Source organism: Mastigoproctus giganteus, chromosome 11 (assembly GCF_048544385.1).
Source record: "Mastigoproctus giganteus isolate SK-2022 chromosome 11, ASM4854438v1, whole genome shotgun sequence".
Lineage (NCBI taxonomy): Eukaryota > Metazoa > Arthropoda > Arachnida > Uropygi > Thelyphonidae > Mastigoproctus > Mastigoproctus giganteus.
In genome coordinates, this window is record NC_143585.1 from 37,349,302 (window position 1) to 37,361,399 (window position 12,098).

The following is a 12,098-nucleotide window of genomic DNA, read 5'->3' on the forward strand; positions in this document are numbered from 1 at the left end:
AAGCTCTTGAGACATTTCTGGCTCCAATATGCAAACAATCAACGATGACGGCATTGCCTAGAGAAATTTGGTGGTTCTCTTCCCAGAAGTGTTCAACCACTGCAGATTTCTCATAGTCTGAAGTCTTTATTGTGCTAATATGTACCCAAATACAATATTTAAACCCGCATTCTGTCTCTCCAACATAGCACTTCCCACAGTCAAGACGTTTGATCTCATATATAACCCCACTTGTAACCTTAATAGGTACAGGATCGTTTATCTTTGACACAACTGTGTGCAATCTCTGCCCTGGGAGCTGCACACAGCATATCTGACAGGCACATAATATTCTAGAGATCCACTCTGTTAAGCCAGGATAGTAGGGAATATATGGGGTAGCAGTGGGTGCGAATGCCTCTCTTTGCCTGTGTTCAGCTTCTCGAATATGTTTGTCCAAGATCTTCTAGGGTAGCCGCATTTTCGGAGATTCGCTGTGACACGTTTCATCTCCTCCATTCTATCCTCTGAGGTGCTGCAGTGGGACCCGACCCTATCAAATAGGGCCCTAATTACACTATTCCTATGATTGTTGGCTTGTGCAATGTTGTAATACACATATTGCCCCTGGCTTATAGGTTTCCTACACACTCTTGTTTCTACTCTGGGGCCATCCTTACAAACCAACAAATCAAGGAAAGGAAGAGAATTGTCTATTTCCACCTGTGAGGTAAACTGAATTAAAGGGGAGAAACCATTGAGGAAGCTGAGAACATCATCCTCTCCTCCCCTCTGTACAACGGCAAATGTATTGTCGACATAGAGTTTCCATGCATGCATGGGGGAGGCAGAACAGACCCATCAAAAAATTCTGGACTCTAGCTCCTCTTCCATGGCTAAGTTGCCAATAATAGCACTAACTGGAGAACCCATAGCTGCACCATGAACCTGCTTACACATAGTATCTTGATATAACGTGGTACTACTAGAAAGGCATAATTTAGCACCATTACAAATATCTTCCATACTCAAGGAAGTCCTTTCCCCTTAAGGTATCCTGTAGCTTTCATTTGTAGCAGTGTAAAATGTTTTTTCTTGATCACCAATCTTGTAATTAAAAAATTAACTGCAAAACATATGCACCTTTAGTAACACTGTACATTTTTTTCTTCCATGTTTCTGTTGTATACTGTCCACACATAGCAAAAATTAATTAGGTTGATTCAAGCTTGCTTCTACTAAAACATTTTAACAATGCAGCGCTAAGCAAAACACAGAAGAAACAAATAATATGCAATAGATATGCAGATAAACTTTACATCAACTCACACTACAAATGTCTTTCCATTACTGAAAGAAGGAGGTGGGAGGCAGATACACTTATATTGTAAAAAATTTACAATAATAGTGTATTTGCTATTATCTTATTTCAATCACTGATGGCAAAATAATAAAACTAATAATAAGTAAAACAAAATAGTAAGACTTGCTTATATAAAAATACTGGTCATCTTTTAGTCATCAAGTATTTATGTTAAAAAAACTCGTTAAATTTTATTTTTGCTATATATTTATAGCCAATTTAATAATGATGGGCATATCGAATGATATTATCAAATGAAATAATCCAAATATATCATTTAAATGGAAATAACTGAATGATTTCCTATAATCAAAATAATAAATAATAAATTTTCTGTTTATACTCTGGGATGACCACACTGTCAGGAGTTCACAACGTAGAGAGAATACAAGAAACAGCACCATATTCAGCAGTCAGGGGTTTGAACCCGGGTCAATCAAGGCACGTGTACTTATGCACCGTGCGCTGACCACTCAGCTAAGGCGGCCTCATAATTGAATGACTTGCTATAATTTATTATAACTTCTCAATTATGTCCATTACTACTTATAATGGTGTTCAAGTTGTCCCTGACACCAGTGAAGATGTACTGTATTAAATCCAAAGTTTCAGAATGGATAAAAGTTTCTATATGGATAAATATCAGAGAAATGTTTATGAGTCACTTTTAAAAATGACACACTTACCGAAGGTGGTCAACTTGGTTTATTATAAATATTCTGTGGCGTATTCTCTGTTTATTTAAAAAGTCATGAAGATAAGGAGCAAAGTGTAGTAATTCATCAAATCGATCTCTGAATGGGACAATCACTGCCAACTTATGTATTCCCCAGTCCAAATCGTCTCCAGAGTTCTAGATAAAATTATATAAAATATACTAACTTACAACAAGAAAAATAATCACCTTTAGTTCAATTAAATAATTTTTTTATTAAATAGTAATTTTTGCATAAACTAGGATTAGTATGAAGAGCAGACTGTAAAAGACTTTAACCATATGGAAATTTTAAAAAAATCTCTCTTTTGCCTGTAATAAGTTGTGGATATCATATGCAAAACATCATAAAATGGCTTATTTACATAATCCTTTTCATACTTTTCACATTAGTATTATTAGTAGCGGCTTATACAACATCAGCAAAAAAAAAAAACAAAAACAAAACCCGTCCATCGCCTTTAACAATTTGTCTAATCCTTCCTTAAATTTATTTGAACTATCCACTTCCACAATACCAAATGGAAGTTTGTTCTGACAATCATTCTCTGGCTGAAAACAAATTTTTGAACACCATTTTCAATCAAAATATTGTTTACAAACTAGGCATTTTTGAAACCTGAAATTTTGAGTGTGTGAGAAGTATCATTCAGAAGGAAGAATCCCTGCATCTTCTGTTGTTATCAAGTATAGTCAGTCCTTGTATAACACGTGTTTACACTACATGAATTCAATCATACGTGATTTATAAATAGGGGTATGATGTCGCAAATAACACGAACCGAATTCGCTTATGCACGATTTGGCTTTGCATTTTCAAGAAAGCAGTCGAACATGGCGGAATAATTCAGCTGGGATGAATGCAATGCTTACTGCGTTGCATTGTTTATTCAGTTGCTACAAGTGCGCTGCTTTGTTTGTGAGTATCAGGCATGACTCCTCATTTTTGTTCTTTTTATACTGTAATTGTGCTTTATTACCTAAAAATGAGTAAAACACTTGAAAAAACTGTGAAAAGGAAGCGTGCTGGTGAAGATAATACTGTGGGTTCAGAGAAAAAAAAATATTTTCTAAAAATATAAAATTGTGAAATGCTTTGAGCAGAATGAAAGATCATGTGATATTGTGCATGCTACAGGACTAAATGAGGCAATGCTGGGAACAATTAGAAAGAATGCACAGAAAATAAAAAAGCAACTTTTACAGCAGAACTACTCAAAGTATAACAAAATCCATTAGATCAAGACATAAAAAATTGGAAGAGATGGAATGTCTATTATTTGTTTAGATAGAAGAACAAACAAAGAGATCAGGAACAAGTTTGCAAATGATAAAAGAAAAAGCATTAGCAATATTTTATTACATAATAATCACAATAAAATACGTAAGTATTTTATCATGATTATTAATTTTGTGTGGTAATGTTTGGGTTATAAATGTGTGTTCAGTCTTGAGTGGTCGGCACCTAACCATATTTTTCCCAATAAGGCCTATTATTTATATTGTACGAGGGCTTCTAGGAACACCAAGGACTGACTGCATCTGCATCAGGAGGTGCATGTCTGCATAGAGGTCTATACTGATATACCAGCAACACTATGGGATTATGTTCCAGCACATTCCACTTTGATCCTGAATCTAACCTGGAAACACTCATAATTTCTGCCACCAGCTAAGAAATTCATGCTGCCTGCAAATCAAGTCTTTGTATTCTGAGATGCCTAGGAGTGCAGCTTGGTTATTCCTTCAGCATACAGCCATAGCCATAATCATAAGCCAGTATTATACACAATAAAATAGTGAAACTGTATGAGGTTATTAACATGAAGTGGTGAGGCAATTTGCACCGTGGTGTGTTTTTCATCAGGATGATGCAACAGAACACAAGTTTACTGCTCCAATGCCTGTCATAACAGAAACAGAATTCTGAATCCCTGAAAGTTCCAATTAATCTCCAAATACAGCTTGTAGTAATGTCTTCCCTTCCCTAAACTTAAGTTTGCATATGATACGAAGGTTGGCAGGGTTGTTAATAACAGTAATGGAAGTGTGCTACTGCACCAGGGTCTAGAAAATTTGGGCAGATGGGCTGAGAAGTGGCAACTGAAGTTTAACATTGACAAATGCAAAGTACTGCATACGGATAGAAGTAACCCCAGAGAAATGTACCAACTGTGTGGTACTACACTTAAGGTGGTAGAAAATGAAAAAGACCTGGGAGTAATTGTGCAGTCAGATATGAAGTTTTCTGAGCAATGCAGACAGGCTGCCAGGGCAGGTCATGGGGTTTTGTCAATGATATACAGGAATTTTGCTAGCAGGGAAAAGGAGGTGATTGTCCCTTTGTATAAGGCAATGGTCAGGCCACACCTTGAATACTGCGTACAGGTCTGGAGGCCTCATTTTAGGAAGGATGTAGATTTGCTTGAGCGTGTACAGAGAAGGACAACAAGATTGGCGAGGGAATGAAGGGATTCTCTTACCAAGAGAGGCTTAAGTTCTGCAAATTGCAGCGGCTGGAGACTAGGCACCTGCAAGGTGTATAAGGCCTTGAATGGGTTGAGCATGCTGAATTCTGATGGGATTCTTCCACTTGTTCAGATTACAAACCTAAAGGGGCATAAATTCAAATTGAGGAAAGACAGATGTAGAATAGATGTGAAGAAATTTGCCTTTAGCCAGTGGGTGATTAATTGCTGGAACAAACTTCCATCTGTCGTTGTGGAAGTTGATAGGTTAAATAAATTTAAGGAGGAACTGGACAAAAATTTAGAGGGAATTTTTGTAAATTTTTTTTTTTTTTTTTTGCTCATACACTTGTTTTCTTGCATCACATGCCACTACTAGTACTACTACATGTTCTAATATCTTTTATGCTTGGGGGTTTCATAAAAACAAAAAGTTGTTAGTGCCATAAGATTTAGAAAGTCTCTTCTGTGATTTGCAGATTGTGTTGAAATATGGCAGACAATTCCCAGTTTTAAAAGTTTTTTATAATCACAGGAAACTTCTTCAGAGGTAGAGATTTAGCATTAGCATTGGCATACGATGCAAGAAAGCAAGCTTATGCAGCATCAGCCAAAAAAAAAAAAAAACGCTCCCATTTCACCTCTCCGTTCGTTCCAAATACCTGTCCAGCTCAGTTGTTATTTGGTTTTTAGGAGCATTAGCAACTAAGGCCATATTGCTCTGGGATATGCGGTGGTCATTCCCTGACCTTTCCGCATCCTCTGTATTTGGTGGTGACGGGCTCGAACCCCGGTCTAATCAAGAAGCGTGTGCTACGCACTGCTGCTCCTTCCTACTTGGCTATGGAGGCGCCCATCCAACTCAGCCTTAAATTTATTTAGGCTATCAACTTCCACAACAAAAGATGGAAGTCTGTTCCACCAATCAACTACCCGCTGGCTAAAGGCAAACTTCTGCACATCTATCCTACAACTGTCTTTCCTCAATTTGAATTTATACCCTCTCCGGTGATTATTCTGAGCAAGAGGAAGAATCCCATCAGCATTGGGCAAGCTCAAACCATTCAAGGCTCAATCAGATCGCCTTGCAGGTGCCTAGTCTCCAGACACTGTAATCTACAAAACTTAAGCCTTTCTTCGTAAGAGCAACCCTTCGTTCCATTCACTAATCTTGTTGCCCTTCTCTGTACTCATTCCAACAGCTCTACATCCTTCTTAAAATGAGGGATGTAGAACTCAAGACTCAAGGTGTGGCCTAACCATCGCCTTATACAAGGGGATAATCACCTCCTTATCCCTGCTAGAAAAATTCCTGTATATCATTGACAAGACACCATGAGCTACTCTGCAGACAGTCTGCACTGCTCAGAAAACTTCATATTTGCCCGCACAATTACCCTCAGGTCCTTTCCATTCTCTACCACTGTCAGTGTAGTACCACAGTGTTAACACATTACTCTGGGGTTACTGCTTCCCATATGTAGTACTTTACATTTGTCAATGTTAAACTTCATTTGCCACCTCTCAGCTCATCTGCTCAACTTTTCTAGATCCTGTTTGGAGATATTACCCTTCTAATCTCTCTGTCTTGGCATAAGCACATCACAAATATTGCTTACTCTGCATCTAAAACACTAAAAAAACTTTTCTCTTTCCCTCTCAGCATTACTTTTCTTCCAAAAGCTGTTTACGCTATAATAATCTGAAACCCACCATACCATGGAATATTGTTCCCACATCTGGGGTAGTGCCCGAAAACTTTTCTCAAGCTTCTAGACTCTATTCAAAAGAGGGCAGTTAGGTTGATTAATGACAAAATCTTTCCAAAGTCTCTCCACTCTCTGTCTAATAGACATTCTGTTTCTGATGCATGCTTTTTTCTACACAATACTTCAATGGGCACTGTTGTTCTGAATTGGCTTCTATAATTCCCCTTCTCTCTCTCTCTCTCTTCCAAACCAGTTCAAACATGTGCCATGTGTCAGCATCGTTTTACTGTCCAATTTCAAACTCAAAGAACCAACTTTTCTTCTTCCTCATTTATTCTTTCGATTTCTGTTTTCTGGAAAAACCTCCCTTCACACATATTTCCTGAAAATTAAAATGCACAGTAATTCAAATCTAATGACAACAAATATTCTCTTTCAGCTTTCAACCTTCAATGCACATATGTTACTAAGTACTATAGGCTCTAATACCTTTCATGTTTGGGGTTTTCATGAAAAAAAAAAAAAAATAGTATTTTTTTAGGAATTTTTGTAAAATAATCCAAACAGATGAATGATTTTTTAATGAATTTTTTAGAATTAAAATTTAGAATTTTTTTAGAAAAATTCATTTATTGCACTTTCATGAAGGGCTTTTGAGATATAAATAAATAAAAACAGTTTATTTTGCTTGTTTTCACTGAGTGTTGGCTCCCCCAGAAAGTAGGGCAGAAGATTAAATTGCAGTAAATATTGGTCTCCCTGGGTCTCATGAGAAAACAAAACCTATATGTCTAAAATCAAATGCCTGCCAACAGATTGCAGACAAATATAAGATCCTGTTTAGGAACATGGGCAATAATTTCTTGCATCAATGTGTGTATATTAGTTGCAGGAGTTACAAAATAGTAATGGCAAAGCCAAAAAATAAAAAAGTGCTATTTTAATTTTGGTTGGGTGTTTATCTATTGTGAAAACAGGTAAAAAACATCATATCATTATTGAAACATATATAGTGTTGCTTAAAGTGTCTATGAACTATTTCTATACAAAAAATTACTTTAATACATGCAGAGTGACAAGCATTAAACTTGGTTGTTGTTTGGTTTTTAGGAGCATTAGCAACTAAGGCCATATTGCTCCGGGGATATGCAGTGGTCATTCTCTGACCTTTCCACATCCTCCGTATTTGGTGGTCACAGGCTCGAATCCCGGTCTCAAGAAGTGTGTGCTATGCATTGCTGTTCCTGCCCACCTGGCTACGGAGGCAGCTTAAACTTGGTGTTCATCTTTTTTTGTTCCTCCAAATTTTGCTAATGTTTAAATGGAATCATCTATAATAGTGATTGGTGATTTAATGTCACTGAAATATTCATCTTATCAAGGAATATTATCTTTCACTGCAATTAAAAAACTTAATTTGTATTATGCTGATATATCACAAATGAAAGTTACATTGCCTGACACAAAGGTATATTCAACTTATAACATTATTCACTCAAGAAAATACAGTATATGAATTTATATATAAATAAAATAGTTATACGAAAAAAATTACATTATTACAGCAGGATCACCAAGTATACAAGGTTTAGGATTTTTATACCCCAGTGTGAGTGAGAATTTGTGTAAATTGTGGTTCCATCTACAGAAAACAATTGTACTAAGGTAAAACTAGGCAAACTCCTATAAACCCTATAAACTATGTATGTATATATATAAACTTTGTGTAAATTGAATGTACCTAAATCTTAAATAAAATACAGTCGGGACAAGTCCATCCTGACAGAGTGTGCCTTTAGGTTGTGTTTGCACATTCAGAACAGAAGTGGATGCTGCAATGTTTATTGCCCCAAGCAGCTAATAAAACTAAAAAGATGTGACGGTTCTTTAGTTTTATTGGTTGGATGAGGCTACTTTTTGTCATTTTTATTACTTATTAGTCCTAGAGAAGATTAAGCTTTTTACAATGTATCTTATTGATACTATAATTATAAATTGCAAATAAATAATTATAATTCAAGCATTAAATATGAATATTAAAATTGTAATGTCTTTAATACATTACGATTAAAATCGTAATGTATTAAAATACTGGATTTTGAATATGTTCAACACTGAACTATGAAATAAGGCAATACAAGGTACAAAAGAAATAAAGAAGTACAGTGAATTCATTAAAAGATAATGACAGCTGGTTAATTTTATCCTTTCATACTCATCTAGTTCGGAAAACTTTTATTTAAGGGTAGATTTAACAATACATGAACTGGCAGTACTCTTATGTTGCTATAGCTATAATCAATTCACAGTAACTGTGAAGTGGATAGTGTAATCATTTCTTAGTTGATATATGTGTGATCTTTGCCTTATCTTGTTTCATTGTTGTGCTGGGTGATTTTTTTTGTGAAGTACTAATCACAATGGTGGTTGAAGAAGAAGTTTTTGTTATCATTCAACAAAGAACCATGATAGACCTGTGTTCAACTAGGGGAACTTATCAGGAGACGTATGCGATTAGCATTAGCAAAGGCACATGATGCAAGAAACAAGCTTATATAGCATCAGCCAAAAAAACCCCCCTTATTTCACCCATCCACTTGCTCAAAATGTTTGTCAAGTTTTGCCTTGAATCTATTTAAGCTATCAACTTCTACAACGACAGATGGAAGTTTGCTCCAGCAATCAACCACCCGCTGGCTAAAGGCAAACTTCCGCACATCTATCCTATAACCGTCTTTCCTCAATTTGAATTTATGCCCTCTCAGGTGATTATTCTGAGCAAGAGGAAGAATCCCATCCGCATTGAGCATGCTCAAACCATTCAAGACTTTATACACCTCAATCAGATTACCTTGCAGGTGCCTAGTCTCCAGACACTTTAATTTGCAAAACTTAAGCCTTTCTTCGTAAGAGCAACCCTTTGTTCCATTCACGTTGTCTTGTTGACCTTCTCTGTACTCATTCCAACAGCTCTACATCCTTCCTAAAATGAGGCCTCCAGACCTGTATACAGTACTCAAGGTATGGCCTGACCATTGCCTTATACAAGGGAATAATCACCTCCTTATCCCTCTCAAAGATGTCTCAAGAAGTGTACAGAACCAATACTCACAGAAAATTGACAATATTTAGGTGGTGGACAATGGTGCAATTACCGTAAAGAACCAGCAAAAAAGGTGGCTAAGTAAGAATTGATGTAACAGATGCAAATGTTGCAAGAGCAGAAAAACTGTTAAAGAAACCAAAAGGACTTTCACTACAAGAATTAGGATAAAATTGAGTGTTTCCTTTTAAACTATGTTAATGATGTTGTGATAATGGCATTAAATACATCCTGCATTCGCACCAAGTGGGTTCTGCATGACTGCAGAGAAGAGCAAAAATAAAAGTTGAAATTTGGAAAATATTCGTAATACAGATGGAACAAAACCTATTTTTTTAAATGAAATTTGTGACATATCATGAACATGACATTACTGCAGTCAGATATGAAGTTTTCTGAGCAGTACAGACAGACTGCCAGAGCAGCTCATTGGGTCTGGTCAATGATATACAGGAATTCTGCCAGCAGGGATAAGGAGGTTATTATCCTCTTGTATAAGGCAATGGTCAGGCCACACATTAAGTACTGCATACAGGTATGGAGGCTTAATTTTAGGAAGGATGCAGAGTTGCTGGAACAAGTACAGAGAAGAGCAATGAAATTGGTGAGGGGAATAAAGGGTTTCTTGTACCAAGAAAGGCATAGGTTCTGGAAATTGCGGCATCTGGAGACTAGGCATGTGCAAGGTGATCTCATTGAGGTTTATAAGGCCTAAAATGCTGATAGGATTGTTCCTCTTGCTCAGATTACACACCTGAGTGAACATAAATTCAAACTGAGGAAAGACAGTTGTAAAATAAATGAGTGCAAATCTGCCATTAGCCAGCAGGTGGTTGATTGCTGGAACACTTTCCATCTGTCATCGTGGAAGTTGATAGTCTAAATAAATTCAAGGAAGAACTGGACAAACTTTTGGGTAATCAGATAGGTGAAATGGGAAGGTTTTTTTTGGCTGATCATAAGCTGGCTTTCTTGCATCATATGCTGCTACTAATGCTAAAGCGAATGATCCAGAGGCACAGAAATCTAGCATTTGGAAGTATAAAGACTTCCTGCTGCCAAAAAAATACCATACTGCATAATCTGCAAAACAATTTATGTTTATTCTGTTTTTTTTTGATACTGAAGGAATAACTTTCTAGCACTTTGTCCAAGAAAAATCAAACTTTAAATGATTCTAATTATGTTAACATGTTGAAAGTACATTTGGGCAGAACTAGTTGCAAAAGAAAAAAAAAGAAAAAAAAAGAAAAGAAACCGGAATTGAATTAGAAACAGTAATTTCTTCTATACAGGATAATACAACCTCTCATATTTTCAGAGTGGCACAAGATGTGGTGCAGAGTCGATATTCCAAAAATTTCTAAATGCTTAATAAGCCCCGGTAACCAGCTTATAACTCAGGCCTCATACCTTGTGATTTTTGAGCTTTTTTGCACTTTAAAATAAACATTTATATGGAGCAAAAATTTAGAAGTAGAAAGGAAATGAAAAATGCCTCAGCACCTGTACTAAAACTGTTCTTAGAATATGGCCTGTGGCACGTCAATGAACATTATTAAGCTGCTATAAATGGTGTACAGTTTGGAAGCTATTTTGAAAAAGGAAAATTCCAAAACTAAGGATAGTTTCAACAGTAAACATTTATGGGCCATATATTTTTAAATCTGCCCTTATAGTATAAGTTTTATTATGTGGGTAACCCGTAACAGAGGCATTATTCTTGTTCCCCCTCACTCAGCCATAGAATCTAAGATATTCCAAGGCTACAGTGTAATCAAAATTACACAATGTGAAATTTAAATTTTTAGCAAGGTAAATTATCGTCTTTGGCCCTGAAAGTGTTAGTACAGCTCAGCCTGCTGCTGTGGGATTTGTAACTTCAAACTGAAAAAACCTTGGTACTAATATTCATGCAAATAACTCATGCTCAGAGAAGTAATGATAGTATTAAGAGCTAAATTTTAGTAATTAAATTGATTATATCCATAATTCGTACCACATCTCCATCAATAACTGGCAGTGGACAGAGGCAGCTTGGAGACATTGATGAGAATGCCATGAACAATGAAACAACAACAGAGAGAGTCAGGCACAGGAGGAGGACTCCCACAAGTCTTCTCATGTAGCCCATCTGTTTGCATCTTATTTACAGATCCACAACAATATTGCTGAAATTATAATTTAAAATAAATGAAACTGTCAACTGAAAGATTTAAAGGACTTTCTTAAACAAAGTTATACTGCAAAATTTCAAGGACTAGAGGTTTTTCAACATTTAACTAACCACAAAGTTTTAAATTTCATCAAAATTTAAAATCATGTTTATTTATCATTTGATAATTATATTTTAACTTAATTGTCAAATTACATTTATCAAGAAATTTAAATTAAACTAATGTAGCTTACTTACTACTTTTTTTTTCAATATGGTGTATAGTGGAGTATTTCAATCTTGTTTTACACTGGCAATTCTAAATAAACTAATTGAAACAAATTTCTATCTGTTGTTGTGGAAGTTTGAATAAATTCAAGGAAGAACTAGACAAACTATTGGAGGAGATGTAGGAAATTTTATTTTAATTTATTGTTTTTTTAGCTGATGCTGCATAAGCTTGCTTTCTTACATCATTTGTCACTACTGATACTAAGTACTGTAAATTTTATTTGTATCAGATAAGCACAAGTTCTAAAGAGTTCTTCATAAGGGTGACTGAATTAGCCAATTATCAGTAACACACACACTGGATAAATTATCCAA

The 12,098-nt window shown here is 35.8% G+C and overlaps 1 protein-coding gene across 1 annotated transcript in view; it reads right to left on the minus strand.

Annotated features, from left to right (window-relative positions):
• Positions 1–12,098, minus strand: part of beta4GalT7 (beta-1,4-galactosyltransferase 7) — a 46,403-nt gene that overhangs the window by 20,247 nt on the left and 14,058 nt on the right. Inside the window, exons 2-3 of the mRNA XM_090384843.1 lie at positions 11,337–11,508; positions 2,029–2,195 (exon numbers count right to left, since the gene is read on the minus strand). Of these exons, the coding sequence (XP_090240969.1) occupies positions 2,029–2,195; positions 11,337–11,471 (302 nt within the window). The 5' untranslated portion in view covers positions 11,472–11,508. The remainder of the gene's footprint in view (positions 1–2,028; positions 2,196–11,336; positions 11,509–12,098) is intronic.